The 19,515-nt window shown below is 35.5% G+C and overlaps 3 protein-coding genes across 3 annotated transcripts; 1 reads left to right on the plus strand and 2 right to left on the minus strand.

Moving 5' to 3' along the window:
* Positions 1 to 6,186: 6,186 nt before the first annotated feature.
* LOC131611888 (copper transporter 2-like) lies at positions 6,187 to 6,825 on the plus strand. Its single transcript, XM_058883723.1, has one exon. The coding sequence runs from the start codon at positions 6,290 to 6,292 to the stop codon at positions 6,740 to 6,742; it is 453 nt and encodes a 150-aa protein (XP_058739706.1). The 5' UTR covers positions 6,187 to 6,289; the 3' UTR covers positions 6,743 to 6,825.
* A 7,296-nt stretch (positions 6,826 to 14,121) lies between these two features.
* LOC131614151 (uncharacterized) lies at positions 14,122 to 14,825 on the minus strand. The gene is made up of 2 exons (XM_058885777.1): positions 14,667 to 14,825; positions 14,122 to 14,556 (listed from the first exon to the last, which is right to left on the minus strand). The coding sequence occupies exons 1-2, from the start codon at positions 14,823 to 14,825 to the stop codon at positions 14,122 to 14,124; spliced, it is 594 nt and encodes a 197-aa protein (XP_058741760.1).
* A 1,577-nt stretch (positions 14,826 to 16,402) lies between these two features.
* Positions 16,403 to 18,391, minus strand: LOC131611890 (transcription factor MYB113-like). Its single transcript, XM_058883724.1, has 3 exons — positions 17,807 to 18,391; positions 17,156 to 17,285; positions 16,403 to 17,071 (listed from the first exon to the last, which is right to left on the minus strand). Exons 1-3 carry the CDS (start codon positions 17,904 to 17,906, stop codon positions 16,600 to 16,602), a joined length of 702 nt encoding a protein of 233 aa, XP_058739707.1. The 5' UTR covers positions 17,907 to 18,391; the 3' UTR covers positions 16,403 to 16,599.
* Between the last annotated feature and the right edge of the window lie 1,124 nt (positions 18,392 to 19,515).

The raw sequence follows: 19,515 nt of genomic DNA on the forward strand, positions 1-19,515 counted from the left end.
GCATTTAATGCTTTGCGTGTTCCGTACAGCATCGCATTTAATGTTATACGCTTTTGTCAACTACCTCGAGCCTTGTTCACGCTGTGTCTACTGACGTTGCCTTTAATAGCTTTTAACGTTCCTTTTGTCAGTCAGCGTAGCTTGCCACTTGTACTTCCTTCTGATCTGATGTTTGTGAATACAACGTTTGAATATCATCAGAGTCAAACAGCTTGGTGCAAAGCATCTTCTGATCTTCTGACCTTGAAGTGCTTCTGTGCGTGATACCATTAGAACTTCAGTGCTTCTGATCTCATGTTCTTCTGATGCTTCCATAGACCCATGTTCTGATTCTGCTTCGACCATCTTCTGATGTCTTGCCAGACCATGTTCTGATGTTGCATGCTGAACCCTTTGAGACAAAGCTTCTGAGCGCTGAATTATGCATACTCATTATATATTTCCTGAAAAGGAAATTGCATTGGATTAGAGTACCATATTATCTTAAGCAAAATTCATATTATTGTTATCATCAAAACTAAGATAATTGATCAGAACAAATCTTGTTCTAACATAACGCTTCCCCATTCATTTTTGTAACTTTCACGCAGCTTTTAGACTACCGTGTCTGCCTTGCCGGCTTGACATTTCGGCCCTCCGAATAGGCATGCCTCTCATTCCATCCAACTTCATTCATCGGCCCCGGGTTAAGGTATCCTTCCTTGTATTATGCTTCATGTCCCGGTCCCGGGTAGGTGCATTCTTCCTCGCGTTCAACTTCATATCCCGGCTCCGACCCCTTCACACATACCGCCAATTTCGCCTATGATCCCAATTTGTTTAGCATATACCCGTAATCCGATTTGTAAACCTCCTTTAAGAATTTTAGGGTGTACAATTAGCAAGGCAATAAAAAACATATTTTGTTAAGCTTAACAGACAATAGTCAATTTAGTTGTTTTCATGTTTATCCTTATTACCGATCCAAATTCTAGGAGTATATACTTGTAGTGTTATATTTGCGAGAGTTCCAAAACAAGGGTGGCCCCAAGGTCTTTGTCCAGCGCGGTAGCCCCTAGGTGTCCCCTTTTGTAGGGAGTTTACAGTCTCTCTCTTAGGGCAGGTGACATGTACGTTACCATTATCTCCCATCAGCGACATGAGAAGAGGTCATACCACGACTTCCAGGAAAGTAGGTAGTCAACTGTCTCCCTTAGTCAAGGGGAGTTGTTATTACCTCTAAGAGTTTCTCAAATCCTAGACCCAAAAGACTTATATAAATACTTCTTCCCTAAAGGGAGAAAGATAGATAATAAATTACACGCTTATGCCTAAGCACTATGCTGATAGACAAAATCTGTCATCTCACGAGAGCATGTTCTCTAAAACCACTGTAACATCACCATACAGAACTTCTCGCTGACGTCGGCAAGCCCAAACCATCCTCAAATATTATAAATTTGCTAAAGTCTCTGAGTATCCATACCATTGTAGGGATGGCATGCACATTTATACTTTTTGACTATTGCAATGCACTTTTCTATATATAGTTTTACAACTTTAAATTGACCATTAAGAACTGAAAATGTGTTGCAGAAGAGTCAAAATTTCAGTATTAAAATTCACTCCACCGCATACGAGTGTTTCCTTTGCACCACATTAGACCAACATGGTACAATATATTTTAGATGACATCTATCTTCTTCAAGAACAAAGTTTAACAACATGGTCGTACAAAAACGTTCCATTGGTTGTGCTTATCTAAGGAGAGGCATATGGTTTGGAAAAAAGAGACTAAAAAAAAAGACAAATTCTTTATCCACCCCAACCTTTTTAGGAATCACAACAAAATTTCAAAAACTCCCCTATATTTCAGAAGTGCATCTCCGAAGTAAAAAAAAAGGGTGTTTTCGGAGATGCATCACCGCGCCTGCGCTCTGCGGTGCTGGTTCATGTTCTTGGCAGGCACTGCACTCTTTGTGGACAAAAGTGCAACCTACGTCGATATGACATATCTCCGCTACTTTATGGACCTGACTACCATTGATCAGTGGAACTGGGGGGCAGCTATTCTGGTATACCTATACCAGAAGCTGAATGAAGCCTCCAACTGGAGGACCAGGTAGTTGACTGGATCTTTCACACTCTTGATGGTACATTTCTTTTTAATTATATCACATTTATTTATGGTTCATATTTATTTTTAACATATTATCGTATTTGTGTTTCAGGGCTGGATCATCTCGTACTTCCCCCGCATCCACGGCTTCGCCATTGATCCTGCGTTCATTAACGCTTTTCCCAGGGCCGCCCGATACGTTCTCCAAAGGGGGAATAACGCAGTGGGCCCATATTGTAGGTACCTCGACCGCACTGCTCACGATGACATACGTTGGACTCTGTTCACAGACTAGCATGTTGTTGTCCCATTCGACCGCATCGCGTTATACTCTGGATGGTTGGCATGTGGGGCCAACACTATGGTGAGGTATCTTCCGGAGCGGTGCATGAGGCTGTTTGGACGTGTGCAGATGATACCGAGGTCACCATTTAAGGTTGCTCCTGACACAGTTACCTGAGTGGAGCTCACTGCAATATTTGAGGAATGGGGGCATCATTTGGTCTCGGAGGAGTATCGGCGTATAGCGGCCACCCATGAGTGGCACTGTGAAGAGGGGTACGTGACATGGTTCTATCGCGTGTCACATCCTCTGATGACACCCGACGCTTCCGAAGCTTTTAGGCCAGCAAACGAGGAGATCTTGGAGAACCAGCAGGCCGAGGATGACCATGCCACTAGCATTTACCGGATGTTTGTAACCATCCATCAGAAGATCCCATAGATCACCATCTAGACCAAGAAAGTAACTTTCCAGTTTATCTTTCCAGTATTCAAAGTTTTCACCATCAAATACCGGCGGTCTAGTATAACCATTGTTACCGTTGTGTTGCTCAGCAGAGCCAGATGTAGATGTAGACTTTGCAGTTTCATCAGCCATTTTTTTTTACTGAAGCGTTTTTCTCTTCCTGAATCTTTTCTAAACACGGTTAAGTGCTTGCACCTTAGAACCGGCGCTCTGATACCAATTGAAGGATAGAAAAACACTTAGAAAGGGGGGGTTTGAATAAGTGTAGCTTTAAAAAACTTGACCAATAAAATAAATTGCACAGTTATTTTTATCCTGGTTTGTTGTTAACTAAACTACTCCAGTCCACCCCCGCAGAGATGATTTACCTCAACTGAGGATTTAATCCACTAATCGCACGGATTACAATGGTTCTCCACTTAGTCAGCAACTAAGTCTTCTAGAGTCTTCTGATCACACACTGATCACTCCAGGAACAACTGCTTAGATACCCTCTAAGACTTTCTTGAGTATTCTGATCCACACGATCACTCTAGTTACAACCTGCTTAGATAACCTCTAAGACTTCCTAGAGTATTCTGATCCACACGATCACTCTAGTTCCTTACAACTTAATGTAATCAATTCTAAGAGTATTACAATTGCTTCTTAAAAGCTATAATCACAAACTGTGATATTTCTCTTAACGTTTAAGCTTAATCTCACTAATATATTACAACAACAATGTAGTGAGCTTTGATGAAGATGAAGATTCTGAGCTTTGAATAGAACAGAGTTTCAGCAAGTTAATATGAGTTGTTTTGTTCAGAATCGTTAACCTTGCTTCTCATCAGAACTTCATATTTATAGGCGTTGGAGAAGATGACCGTTGAGTGCATTTAATGCTTTGCGTGTTCCGTACAGCATCGCATTTAATGTTATACGCTTTTGTCAACTACCTCGAGCCTTGTTCACGCTGTGTCTACTGACGTTGCCTTTAATAGCTTTTAACGTTCCTTTTGTCAGTCAGCGTAGCTTGCCACTTGTACTTCCTTCTGATCTGATGTTTGTGAATACAACGTTTGAATATCATCAGAGTCAAACAGCTTGGTGCAAAGCATCTTCTGATCTTCTGACCTTGAAGTGCTTCTGTGCGTGATACCATCAGAACTTCAGTGCTTCTGATCTCATGTTCTTCTGATGCTTCCATAGACCCATGTTCTGATTCTGCTTCGACCATCTTCTGATGTCTTGCCAGACCATGTTCTGATGTTGCATGCTGAACCCTTTGAGACAAAGCTTCTGAGCGCTGAATTATGCATACTCTTTATATATTTCCTGAAAAGGAAATTGCATTGGATTAGAGTACCATATTATCTTAAGCAAAATTCATATTATTGTTATCATCAAAACTAAGATAATTGATCAGAACAAATCTTGTTCTAACAGGGATTTTAATGGAGGGGAGGGAAGGGGAGGGGATGTGAGGGAATTTTTTTAATTAGAAAGGTGTTTGGTTCAAACGAGGGGAGGGGAGGGGAAGGAGGGATTTTAATCAAAAATGTGTTTGGTTCAGGAGGGGAGGGGAGGGGTTTTATTAATAATTTACATTTTTATCCTTATTATCTTATATAAGTGATACAATATGATATTCAAATGTGAAAAATTTATACAAATTTTTTTATTAGTAAAATTTCTAATATTGAGTGACTAAAAAGTAATAATTTACTACATAATAATTCGAATAAAATGTTCAAAAACAAATTAAATTATATGTTGATAACAACTTTTAAATCGTAATGAATTATTCAACACATTATATACATAAAATAATTTATTATTAAATATAAATGTTTTAAATATTTTAATAAAATAAATAAAAAAATTAAAATGAAAAAGTTTGATCTAAAAGAAAATATGATAGGATACATAACAAAATTAGAAAAAAAATATATAAATAAACATAAAAGAGTTATAAAAAATAAAAAAAAATAACAATGATTATGATTTATATTAAGGACAAAAATTTTAAAATAATTTAAAGGTGGAGAATAATTATAATAAGTTGATAGAAGCAATCGGGAAAAATCACACAGAAGAGAGCAATAATACAAAAGAAAATGAATAATTTTGAAATATTAAAATAAAACTGAGGATATTATAGTAATTATAATAAGTTATAAAATATCAATATTCAGATTACCTCCCCTCCCCTCCAAATCCCCCCGATTTGGGGGGACGCAAAAAGTGTGTTTTGGAGGGATTTTGCTTCCCTCCCCTCCCCTTCCCTCATAAAATTTGAACCAAACACATTTAATTAGAAATATCCCCTCCCCTCCCGTCCCCTCCCCTCCATCTACCCCGAACCAAACACACCCTTAGGGGTTAACAGATTTGTTGGTCCCTGAAATGATCAATGTGTTGTTTCTATCACAATGGATAGAATCAGGATCTTCATCACATGGTTGAGGAGTGCTGCATTGATGAAGTGTAGTTTGTTCTTGGATCTTAAAGTCATGATCATGGAATGAGACCAAAAATGATAATTGTTAATGGTGAGTAATGGAGAAACAATAACCAAATCTAGAGTTTCATTTAGGGTGCACGAAATAGGAATTTAGGGTATCAATTTGATAACTTTTGTTAGCATCGAAGGAAAATCCGATATTAACATTGACGACAATACTTGCAATTGACATGCTGAGATTGAGAAAACTCAGAAAGAAAATGAAAGGATCTTGATTGAAGGTAAAAAAAGATAAAATTGGCGAGCAAAAGAATAATTAGAATGCAACAGATGTAACTTGATCAAAGGTTGATGATTCCATGTTAAAACTGTAATTACGTAAAAGAAGAACCATGATAAATATAAATATGAAGAAGCTTGCATTTTACACAATATGTTTATTCTTACCTTCAATGTGTTCTTACTTATATAGCAAGCAAAAGCCACATAATAGTTTTTCTCTATTTTACAAGTTGATTAAGGTTTTACAATCCCAAAACTGACTAACTTGCCTACTTCTTATCACATTTAACGCAAACATTCTATCATTAAAAAATCAAATAAAACCCCTATTCCTCATAAATCCTCATTAGGCAAAGTGTTTCTTTGGTTGTACATTTTGAAGTAGATAAAATTGATTCCTCTACGACATAATCAAGCGTTTACTAACAATATCATAAATTAATCATTACAATTACACCTAAGGGTGTTTTTCTCCAATTTTATTTAACTTTTCCAATCTGCAATAAGACAAACCGTAACTCTCCCATAAACGACAACAAGCAATAAACAAAATCCTATAGCGATATCCTCAAAAATGACAGCTAATAAATATATGTAACACACTTTTATCATAATTAAACATTGTTTCTCACTTCATTATAAAATGTAATTCCAACAAGAAATATACACCCTTCCAAATCTCAAACAAATCTCTTCATCACTATCATTCCTTGTTATGGCCATGGACATGCCTATGCCTCCAGGTCAAAACATGCCTCCATCAAATGGCACAACCAACATGATGATGATGAACATGCAAATGAGTTTCTACTGGGGCAGAAAAGCCACAGTGCTTTTCTCTGGATGGCCTAATAACAATCTTGGAATGTACATCTTAGCTCTTTTGTTTGTGTTCTTTCTAGCTATGGCTGCTGAGGTTTTGTCTAACCAACCACCCATTAAACGAGGGACTAATCCTCTCATTGGAGGGTTGATTCAGTCTTCTGTTCACTTCTTTCGAATTGTTTTCGTTTACTTGCTCATGCTTGCTGTCATGTCCTTCAATGTTGGAATCTTTATTGCTGTTGTTGTTGGTCATACGTTGGGGTTCTTTGTTGCGCGATCGCGTGCTATTGCTGTTGCGAACGGAGAAGATCAACGTTCATCTTCTGACACACTTAAAATTTGAATTATTGTGTACTCCATGCTACACCCTCTCGTGTTATATATGAGTGAAAAATCATGTCAAATATATGTTTGAGTTTTAGCTTATATTTTTATGTTGCATGGTTTTCTCAAAGCTTTTCACTTATGTATTATATATAGATTTGGTGAGTACTTGATGCCTTAGTTTGTTAATTAAGCTTTTCTTTTGCATGCTGTGTAAAAAATTTCTACTTTGTTTATGTAAAGGTTGGAGATGCCAATAAGGCACCCGAGCAGGAGGTGAAATTAACTGAATCCGTAGTTTGATTCGTTGCAGTAAATAGTGTCTCTCTAGTAAACTTATCTCAATCGTTAGATTAATCTAATGTTTGATAATTCAACAATTTAAATGTTAAATTAGTTAACTAAGAGTATTTGGTTGAGATGATGTGAGTCTCTTTCAACTTAACCAGATGTCCTAAGTTTGAATTCAATCTTGAACACACAATATTGTTAAATTTTTTGAAAGAGAATTTCGCCACCTATTATGGTCTTTTACATTTACGCGCTAAATTTATCTTAGATGCTATTAGTAATTTGGTCTGATTCAAATATTCCTACAGACTTCTTCAATATCACAACCAACTTCCTATCAACAAAGATTCATCTGACAATAAATTTTCCCCATCCCTAACTATACCATCACTTCTAATCCTCCTCCACCCACTCTCATTCATCCTACTCTAATTGTGCCAAATATCACAAATTTCTTCAATATCACACTAATTATTGAAAATGGCACCTAAAACATGTGGTCAGACTATTCAAAATTCATGCAAGGGTTTTTGAAGTATTTGATCACACAATTCATTTCTTACCCATTGAGCCAGAAGTTAGCTCCTCTCTCAAAACCACTAACCCTCAATTATTACTACAGCTTGATGTTGTATTTTGCAGTGGGTACATGGAACCATCTCTAATGATTTTTCTAACACCATCATCAAACACGATTTCACAACTAAAATCACATGGAATCGATTGTTCGTTTATATTTTATGACAACAAAAGTTTTAAGGATATCTACCTAGAACAAGAGTTTCGCGAATTCATATGGAGCAATTCTCGGATGTATCCTCCTACTGTCAACATCTCAAGCATCTCTATGACAAACTGGTTAATGTTGGTGCTCTTGTATCTAATGAACTATTGAATCTTCAACTCATTTCGGGGCTAAGTGATGCATATGCTACAACAGGATTTCCATTCTCATACCTTATGCGTTTAATTTTTGCATTGAATTGAGTATCAACCATTGAGACAAAAGTCTTAGTGAGATTAGAAGTCGCATAATTCAATCTCATGAGAATATACCCTAGTAAATTTATTTTGTCATCAACTACAATTAAGAAGATTTTAAATCCCTTCATGGATGGAGTAGATAGGGAACCCCAAATATTCATATGGACTAATTCAAAAAAAACATTAAAGATATGAAAACTATGAGAGAAATGTAGTCTCTTTTCTTTGAAATAAAAGCATATGTCACAAGGATGAGAGAATCATAAACATTCACATAAGGATTAGTTGTATTTATCTCAATTAGTTTTGCATTAGAGGTATGCCAAATCATAAATGCCAAAAATTACAATTGTTAGATTTTACTTAAGGTGTAAGGGTGTAAGGTATTAATGTAATGAGTTGGTGGTTTATTTTGTGGTGATATGTGCATCCAGACACAATTATCTACGAATGAACTTGTTTGCAGATGATGAAATACCTAATGTCAAGCGGTGTTCGGTGGAGTCTGTGGAAATCTCTAATCAAGTAACTTTTGATGATGGTGTCTATTAAAGAAGCTTTATCAAGCCTTATTATGTAAAAAAAAGTCAAATCTCAGTTGACTTGCTGAATCAATGATGAATCTAGTAAAGGATCTTGAACTTCAACGTTGTAAAAGAGAGAAAGTGTAAAAGCATGTTGGGTCTTGTGTCTGAGTAAAAGTATAAGAGTACCTTCTAAGATATTAAGAAAAATTTCATACGCACACACTCAAATGTTTTTGAAACCTTTTTTACTTATAAATCACCTAAAATTGGTTTTTTTGCGTACCTAAGTGGTTACTAGCTTGATTAAACCTTTATGAGTGACTTTTACACTAGATAATCGATTAACACCTTATGGTTAATCGATTAACTCCTCAAAATCATCTAAATAAGCTTTTAATCGATTAAGTGAAGTTGGATTTGAAAACCTCCATATTTGGCATATCTAATCGATTAACCCTAGGTCATAATCGATTAGATGCATTAAAAAGCCCATGGATCATTTTCCTTTTTGAGACATATTTTCTCATATAAATAGAGGTTTCTCCTCATTTCAAAACACGTCAAAATTTGTTTTGAATCTATTATTTCTCACTATCCACTTTTTTTCTTTTGTTTTCTTCACTAAAGTTTCCTTAGTGTATTGTGAGTGAAAAATACTTGAGAGAATTTTTGTTGTACTGATGATCATGCTTAAATGTTCTTCATCAAGAGTATGATACTCTTGTTTGATTTATCTATTTGATTCTTGAGATTATATTGGTAAAATATATGTTTGTTTCTTGAGATTATCCTGGTAAAATCTATGTTTGGTTCTTGAGATTAGCTTGTCAAAATATTTGTTTGGTTAATGAGCTCACGTGTCAAAATCTCCATTTGGTTTGGGGGATCAGCCTGTGTAAAACCTCTCACTTGTTGTAATAAGGTTTGTGGGAATATCATTAAAAGCTCAAGATTTTTTATTAGTGGAACTCTCAAGTAGAAGTTCTTCGACAGAGGAGTATGTTAAGTGGTTAGACCGAACCTATATAAATTCTCATGCAATCTTTAGAACCCTATATTTTTATTATTTGTCATTTATTTTCTCTTCACTCAAATTTTTCCTTTCATATTTCTCCACTTCTTGATCCCTATAAAGGCCGAACCTATATAAATCCTCATGCAATCTTTGGAACCCTATCTTTTTATTATTTGTCATTTATTTTCTCTTCACTCAAATTTTTTCTTTCATATTTCTCCACTTCTTGATCCCTATTTAAATTGTTGAGCTAACATAAATTGCTTTTCAAGAAAGGAATTTTTAAATTAATCACGATTTTTGGATATCATGATTCACCCTTTCCACTATTGTGTTTGGGTCACTTCTTCAACATATATGTCAAAATAAATAAATGAAAAGTGAAGAGATACAATCCACTACTCAATTTAGTTTAACAATCATCTTCTTAGAGTAAGTGTCATGTATTATACTATCAATGTCATCAAAGACTAGTTGAAATTTTAGTGTTTGAGTTTATTTAGGACTGAAATAAGGTTGAAAGGAAAACTCGACTAGTAAAACACATCAGTGATGTAAAAGGATTGATTAAAGCTAATGCTCCGTGCAAAAAAATGGTTACTAAGGATCAATTTAGTAATTTAATAGTTATAGGCTTGATTTTCTTCAAGAACAGTTTTTTTTATATATAACACACATGGTTAGTTGCACCAGTGTCAAAAAGGAAAGTTTGAGGTCAAAGCATATTATGAATGGTGTAAATAGTACATGTTCCTAATTCGGGTTTAAATGTCAGATGGTTTATATTATGAGATTGCATTGTGGATGAACCTTGAAGAAGATATATTAAAGCCTTGTACTGGTCTGGTGTGAAAACTAAGGCTATGTTTGGGAGTTTGGAGGGGAAGGGAAGGAAGGGCTTTGAAAAATAGGAGGAATTGAGTGAAAAGGATAAAAAGATTTTGGGTAGGAGGGTTTTGGAGGGTTTGAGTTTATTCATAACACCAAAAACCCCATAAAATGGGGGAACTCAAAAATTGTATTGAAGGAGGGTTTTGAAAGGCTTACATAAATTTTCCAAATATCTTTTAGGTTGTTATACTATTTTGAAAATTAAAAATTTTGTAATAATAACTCTTTTATTATTCTAAACAAATTCATTTTTTCACAAAATGTCAAATATTTTCCTACATTTTTTAAAAATTTTATTTTTGGAAGCCTTCCCCTCCCCTCCCTTCCAAACTCCCAAACATAGCCTAAAGGTCCATCATCTTGCTCATTATCTTCAATAATGTTAAATTGAGATTCCTCTATTTAATCATCTGCAATTGCAAAATTATCGACTACACCATACTCTTCCAATGAGGAGGAAATTTCATGCTATATAAAACATGAATTAATTGTGTGATTAGTCATTCCACAACGAGTGCAAACTTTGGTGCTTTTCCTCTACGACCTATGATGCCTCTGCCACAATAACACGAGTTTCCCTTGTTTTGAAAATAATGGTTGTGAAAATTATGATTTTAATTTTGATTGGGAAAGGCTAACAATTTTGACTCGTCTAATGGTATGACAACTCATCTTTCTTGTTGAACAAGTAAGAAATAATCTTTACAAGTGTAGGAAGTGAATCCATCAACATAATTTCTGATCTAACAATTGCGTATTGATCATTGAAATCTTTGATAACTTGATCTCCATATTTGAAAGTACGAATTTTGTGAATTGCTTGGCAAGAAGTTTCACAAGTTTATTGAGGGATTGGATGAAAATTGTCATATTCTTGCCACAATTTCTTTAATTTTGTGTAATAATAAGTTATAGAACAGCCACCTTGTTTCAAGTTGAAAATTTCTTCTTGAATGTCTAAAATTCTGAAGTCATCTCCTTGATAAAATCGATCCATCAACTCTTTTCAAATATCATATGCATTTTCCATCCATAATATGCTTTGAACAATTTCAGGGTAAACAGATTTATTTATCCATGGTATGATAATTTTATTACATCTATCCTAAACAATAGATTCATAATCTTCATCAGGTGGACGATGTAATGTATGTTGATGAAATGGAGTTTGTTCTTGGATCTTAAAGTCATTGTCATGGGATAGGACCAAAAAAAGTAATTGCTACTGGTTAGTAAAGAGTAAACAAGAATCATAGCTAGATTTTCATTTGGGTGAGTTTGACAATCTTTGTTAGCATTGGAGGATGATCCGCCATTAACACTTCTGGCAGAGCTTGCAATCAACATGTTGAGAGGGAAATACAAAATAAAAAACAATGGAAGGATCTTTATTGAAGGTATAAAGAAGATGACATTGGTGTGCAATAATCATTTAAACACTCCGGAAAAAGTTTGAAACCAGACTCTAATACCATGTTAAAGTTGTAATTAAGCATGAAAAAGATATGAAGACAACACCGTGATAGGGATAAGAAAGCTATATCACACTTTGTTTACACATATAATCTGAAATTTACAATTTATTGGCTCTAACTTATATATCAAGGAAGTCAAGTTAGTGATCATATAAGAGTTTTCTAACTAATTTACAAGTTAGTTAAAAAAACTATTATGATAATTACAACCCAAAGCTAACTAACTTGCACTCTTCTCTTGTCATCACATTTAATGGAAAAGAAAATAAAGTTCTAAAGGAATATCAACAGGTTTGCAGCCATTCATTCCAAACTTTTTCAAAATATTTTCAGCATATCTCTTTTGACAAATAAAAACTCCATATTCATCTTGGTAAACCTCAATACCCAGAAAATGATGCAGCAAGCCAATATCACTCATCTCATATTTTATCACCATTTCTATTTTAAAATTTTCAACCATTTTCTTGTTGTTACCCGTATACACCAAATCACCAACATAAAAGGTAACAAGAAGGATATCATCTTTACCTAGATGTTTTACATACAAGGTATGCTCACTCTGACATTTTTTAAATTCTTGTTGAATGAAGTAGATGTCAATTTCACTATACCACGCTCCAGGGGCTTGTTTCAACCTATAGAGAGCTTTCTTCAACTTGTAAACTTTTTCTTCTTGGCCTTTAGTCACAAAGCCTTGAGGTTGTTGCACATATACTTCTTCTTTTAATTCTCCATTCAAGAAAGTTGACTTCACATCAAGTTGGTACAGGTTCCACCCTTTCTAAGCTGTTAATGCAATAACTGTTCATACAGTATCCAATCTTGCAAGTGGGGCAAAAGTTTCACTATAGTCAATCCAAGGTTGTTCTGCATAGCCTTTTACTACCAATCTAGCCTTGGCTCTTTGAATTGACCCATATGGATTATGCTTCAATTTATACACCGACTTTACTCCAATAGCTTCTTTGTCATTTGGCTTTTCAACTAGCTGGCATGTTTTGTTTTTCTCAGTGGCATTTATTTCTTCTTGCATCGTATTCCTCCAAACATCTTCTTTGATTACTTCATCAAAATTTTATGGTTCCACAACACAATAGTTTCATCTTGCATAACTATCACTCAATTCCTTCAATTTTATTGGAGTTGAGCTGGGAGATGATGAACTTGCAATTGGTGAACTTGGAGAGGATGAGGAACTTGGTATGCATGGGGCTGGTTGCTTGTTCTCAAATGCTGAATTTTGTTGTTGTAATATATTGCAGGGACTATTTTCTCCTTCATTTTGTCTTCTTCTCAATTTCACAAAACATTCTCATCAAATAGAACATCCCGGCCAATGATCACCTTGTTTATCTTCAAGTTGTAAAGTCTATAGCCCTTTGACATGGAACTATAACCAATAAAGACATATTTTTCACTTGTTTCTTCCAGCTTTGTCCTCTTTTATTTAGGAATTTGAGCATAGAAAACACACCCAAAAATTTTAAGATGGTTCACCGACGGTGTTCTTCCACTCCAGGCTTCAAATGGAGTCTTTTTCCACACGGCCTTTGTTGGACACCTGTTCATCAAATACACAACAGTGTTAACGGCCTCGGGCCAAAAGGTTTTAGGCAAACCTTTCTCAAGTAGCATAGACTTCACCATCTCCATCACAGTTTGGTTCTTTCTTTTAGATACACCATTTTGCTGAGTTGTATATCCAACAGTGAGTTGTCTTTCAACACCTTCATCTTCACAAAATTTGTGAAATTTATTTGAGGTGTACTCCTTCCCTCGATCACTTCTTAGCATATTTATAAATCTTCCACTTTGTTTTTCAACTAATGCTTTAAATTTCTTAAAGATTACAAACGCTTCATATTTTTGTGTCATGAAATATACCCAAGTCTTGCGGGTAAAGTCGTCAATAAACAAGATAAAGTACCTGTTTTTTCCATGAGACAAAGTATTCATAGGGCCACACACATCTGTGTGTACAAGTTCCAACACTTGTTTGGCTCTCCATGCACCTTCTTTTGGAAATGGTTGCCGGTGGTGTTTGCCAAGCACACAACGTTCACACACACCAGTTTTTTCTTCGATTCTTGGCAGCCCATATACCATTTTCTTTTGATAGAGTAACTTGAGGCTTTCGTAATTCAAATGCCCAAGTCTCCGGTGCCATAAACACGAGCCATTCTCTTCTCTGGCCATCATGCTTACATTTTTCTCATAAAGATAGTGGAAAGCTCATGTTGCTAGTCATCTTCACAACGACAACACTTCTTCTTTCTGAGTCAAAAATTCTGCACTCTCTATTCTCAAAGTTTAGAGAACAGCCGTGCTCTAGAAGTTGTCCAATGCTAAGCAAATTTTTGTCTAATTCTTTCACATAAAGCGTGTCATGTATGACTTTGATTCCTTGCTTCGTGGTGACTCCAATGCTTCCTTTCCCTTTCACTTCAACATGTTCTCCATTGCCCAATTTAACTTTTGAGCCGAATGAAGAATCAATGTTTATAAATGCTTTCTTCTGTTCGGTCATATGGTTGCTACAGCCGCTGTTCAAATACCAAACATTTTTACCTTCTTCATGCAATGCTTTTTGACAAGCAAAAAACAAATTTCCTTCATCAGATTCTCCTTTTGCATACGAAGCATGTTGCTGATTTGTAAGACGACAATCCTTTTGAAGGTGCTCGAATCTCTTGCAATTGTGACACTGCGGTTTGCCTTTGTTCTAACAGTCCTTCTCGTCATGAGTGCTGGTGTTACAAATTTTGCACCATTTGTTTGATGCTTCATTCTATCTTCTGCCATTTGCACCTCTTCCAGATCTGCCACGTGAGTTTCGACCTCTACCTCTGCCTCTTCCAAATCTGCCACCTCTAGAAGACTCGCCTCTAGTTTGTATTTAGGGCTTATTTTCACCATTGTTGGGTTGAATGTTGAGTTTAGATTGAAAGGCACTCTCAATTGATTTTTCAAAACGTCGTAACATCTTTTGCTCGTAGGATCCCAAAGACCCCATCAACGATTAAACAGTCAAGGTTGATAGATCCTTGGTTTCTTCTATCACACCCACCATTGGGTCAAATGTTGCTATCAAACTAATCGGAATTTTGTCAACAATTCTGCAATCTTTTATCGTATCACCATGTAACTTATCCAATTCACCAACTCGAAGAGACTGTTGAAGTATTTGTTCAGGCTCTCGTTCTCCTTCATCCTTTCATTTTCATAACCTCTCTTAAGAGATTGAAGCTTCACCGTTTGCACCTTTGAGTCTCCTTTGAATTCTTGTTGTATCATACTTAAACTTCTTTCGATGTTTTAGCTCTCATAATCCTTGGGAAGATGGATAGAGAGACTCCTCTTTGAATCATCCCGAGAACTCCAGCATATGTGATCTTATTCTTCTTCTTCAACTCTTCAAGCCGTTGGCTTGATTCTTCAGCCTTTTCTTTTGATTTTTCAGCCTCTGTTGGTGCCGGTTCTTCATACCCATTTTTTACATACTCTAGAACATCCAAAGATGTGAATAGAGTCTCCATTTTAACAGCCCAAAAATATCGTTCTCTTCTTCAAATAGAGGAACTTTGGCATTGTTGTAAGTTATGGAAGGGTTGTTTGTGGAAGCCATAACTTTTATTGTTTTTGCTGCAGCTGCAAGGATCTGCAGCTCTGATTCCACTTTGTTGGTGGTATTCTAGAGGTGGTATGTGATAAAATTTAATTTTGGTGTTGCAGGATTCTGCAGAGAAAAACTATTTTTCATCACTTTTTGCACTATACTTCTACTAGTGGATAACCATTGAAAAACTCTGCTTTTATTGAATTCACCACATACTTCCTGCTTTCAACTTAGCATTATAGAGCCTTTATATAGGGTTGAAAGAAACTGATAGAGAATACAAATAGGTTGATAATCAAGATGATGACTCTTTGGTTCTCTCAATCTTAATGATACAACTCTACCATAAATCAAAATAAAGACAATTATTATAATGTGATGGTTCTACTTCTTTCATAATGCTTATTAAAGATAGTGGTGGTTAGAACACGTTAGTTTTAACAATGACAAAGATATGAAGAACACTTTGTTTATACATATAATCTGAAATTTACAATTGATTGGCTCTAACTTATATAGCAAGGAAGTCAAGTTAGTGATCATATAAGAGTTTTTTTTAACTAATTTACAAGTTAGTTAAAAAAAACTATTATGATAATTACAACCCAAAGCTAACTAACTTGCACTCTTCTCTTGTCATCACATTTAATGGAAAAGAAAATAAAGTTCTAACTTAACATTGACTCTTCAATATGTTATATGATCAAGGTTTATAGCTTATATGCTAGGTACCTCTTTCCACTTATATATGTGTATGTAAACCGAGAACAGGGGATACTTACACACTCATACATAGGACATCGTAGGAATTGATTGTTCAAGCATGATGAAGAATAAGACACTAGGGAAAACCAAATCTTAAGCAGTTGGCCATAAATAAAATTTAAATAGTTTAAAAAGTAAACACAATTTTCATTATACTAATTCGTATTCGAGGTAACTTAATCTTACAAAGCCGACTTTATTGGTTAATTTAAAAGACGACTACTTTGATTTACGAAATGCACCAATTAAACTAACATTTCCTTAGAAAACATTTAACTTTGATATTAATACACAACAAGAGGTGATAATCTAAGAAGAAAAATCATTATACATATCCATATCTAAGAGCAAATCATCCCAATTCCATTGACTACTACTACTACAACCTTCTCCTCCATTTACCATAGTTTCAAATCCTTCTAACTGAAAATCCATTGGAAACTCACCACCATCCATACCTTGTTGGTCCAAGCATGAATACATCATCATGTCTTGTTGTGTTTCAAGCATATGATTCTTTCCATCAGCATCAAATGTTGTTGTGTCTTTCTCTTGTTGAACTATAACTTGGTCGGTTTGTGACTCTCCTTGGCTTCTTTTTTTCGATGAGCTTGAAGCGATGGTTCTTGGTTGTGGCCTAATGATTTGAACATCTTTGGATAATTGTGAGCCATCTTGATCGGCTTCTATAGCGTTTAGTTTCTTGCTTAGGTGACAGTTCCAATAGTTTTTAACATCGTTCGCTGTTCTTCCTGGTAGTCTTCCCGCAATTAAGGACCACCTGAAAAACACCAGGGTCGTGTTTGGATAAACAATTTAATTAAACGTTTATCGTATAAGCTTTTATGTTTCAAACTTTATTTACCTGTTGCCTAACAATTTGTGGAGTTTGACAATCATTTCCACTTCCTCCTCAGCAAAGTTTCCTCTTTTGATGTTAGGACGAAGATAGTTCAACCATCTTAGCCTACAACTCTTTCGGCATCTGTTTAGACCTTCAACAAACCATTATTCGAGAAAAAAATGGTAATCAGTTGGGTAAGAACCATAAATAGAATTATTATACAATTTCTATTATTAGAACAAATTAATCGTACTCATAGTCTCTAAACTTAACAAACATAGATTGACTCAGTTGGTAAAGATGACGCTCAAATGCCACAATTGTTTATATTAAGACTTCGTGAGTGATAATATATATGTGTTTCTATAAGCGTTCTCTAAAGTTCAGACTTTTCTTTAACCTTGTAAATTTTCGACAAAAATCTATCTAGACTAAATCTACCTCTATATAAGAAGTCTTCAAACTTAGGCTAGTAACTAAACTCAAAGTATTATAAATTAAGACTTGAGACTAATCTTTTGAAACAGAGACGTGTGTTTAAAACGTTGATACTAAACTAAAATTACTATACATAGATCGAATCTCTGACGACATATCTAAAAGACATGATTAATAATCCACTTTTTGTTACCATTAAACTCAGAAAAATATAAGGAAGTGACAAACTTTTACCAGCCAATAGAGGAACCCTATGCCACTTTCCTTCACCATATTGCTGTATACACTTCTTAAGCAAGTGATCCTCTTCTTCAGTCCATGCAACACCACCCATCTCTGATAAAACTCTCCAATCACTATACCACTTTTCACCCTCATAATCAACCCACCTGCATCTTCTTTTATATATACACACAATATGTGGTGATACACATCATCAACACATGTTTCTTGAAATAAGATGTGCCAACCAAACAAGCCAGCAAAGCAAAGAGTAATATACAATGTCGTTTGCCAAAAAAATGATAGTAAATGGTCCATTGCTCTTTCTAAAACTCTGATCCCAAGCTCCATGTTTTTAAATAGACATCATAAGTATCCAATAGTGGTCCTCATCATCTCTTTAAACTTGGATCTCATCACATTAGAAGTGAGCAATTTAACTATTCATAGCCAAACCTATCCCATCTGTTTGTTTATGTCAGTTGTCATCTCTTTCTGATTAGGATAGTCTTGTGACAACAAAAATGACGACTTTCAAAGTCTTTCACAGTGCGTAAAGTTAGTTATCAAACATGGATGTGGATCCTCTCTGGCCCTTTTACGTACTTGGATCAAATCTCAATCATGATTAGGATCTTCAACAGTAATTGTGACCACAATTTAAAAGTTTTAGAGGTCTTTGAAAGACTATATTTTATAAATTCTCAAATGTGATGCAAATTAGGCCAACCGCTACTAGACAACTCGAGTCACAGTAAGAAGACTCGTGTTAAACGCGATTCTATCAAGCCAACTGCTATCAGACAACTCGAGTCACGATGAGAAATCTCATGTTTAATGTGACATAACATGAAAAATGAGTTTATAAGTGGAAGACTATGGTGAGTTAAGAGTAGAAATAAATTGAGTTAGGATTTGTAATGCCCAAGTCTTTTCTGTAGAAACAAATTAAAGATATTAGTACTCCAACGCTCAAATCAGTGAAACAACCAGAAGTAATATGAGGGTGAGAATGAATTTTGTACTTGTTGAAAAACAAAGATTTGTGGCACCCCTATGTTGATAGGGATGGTCATAGACTTTAAATATTTTTGGTGGTTTTATGACAAACATACAGTTTTGAGAGACGCTGTCTCAAAAGTGTATTCTATGTGGAGAGCAAGCTCACGTGAGGTGAGAAGCTCTATATTTGGGGTTACTTTCTGCGTATTCAGAATGTCCTTCATCAACCCTAAGGTTAAGGTATATATAGAGTCTTTTAGACATAGGTTGAGGGAAGTTACTTACACTCCCTTGACCCATTTTTCTAGTCCATTGTAACGAGACGCGTCAACTCTCACGTCTATTAGACAAGTGTGATAGAGTTCGGGTGGACAAAGCCAACCCGGCAGGCTGTTACTAAAATTTGTGCGGCTTCATGATCCATTTTGGGCAGCCAGAGGCTTCGAAGGATACCTCGCCCCAATGTTGGCTTTCCTCACGTTTACGTAAACTACCCCCTCTTGGAGTCCAATAAAAATATATCATTACAAATTTAAATACTTAAAACCGTCTGCGCGTGATGCGCCGTGCTATGCGAGAAGCCGTTTGATTGAATTGGACGGTGATTGATACCTTCAAAAGCGGAATTATCTGCTTTTGGTGAAGGTGTGCCTTTCAACTTAGAATTCGTCCTCAGATCTTTTGTCATTTGTCTTTCAACAATTATACTTATATGATTT

Source organism: Vicia villosa, linkage group LG6, assembly GCF_029867415.1.
Source record: "Vicia villosa cultivar HV-30 ecotype Madison, WI linkage group LG6, Vvil1.0, whole genome shotgun sequence".
Classification (NCBI taxonomy): domain Eukaryota; kingdom Viridiplantae; phylum Streptophyta; class Magnoliopsida; order Fabales; family Fabaceae; genus Vicia; species Vicia villosa.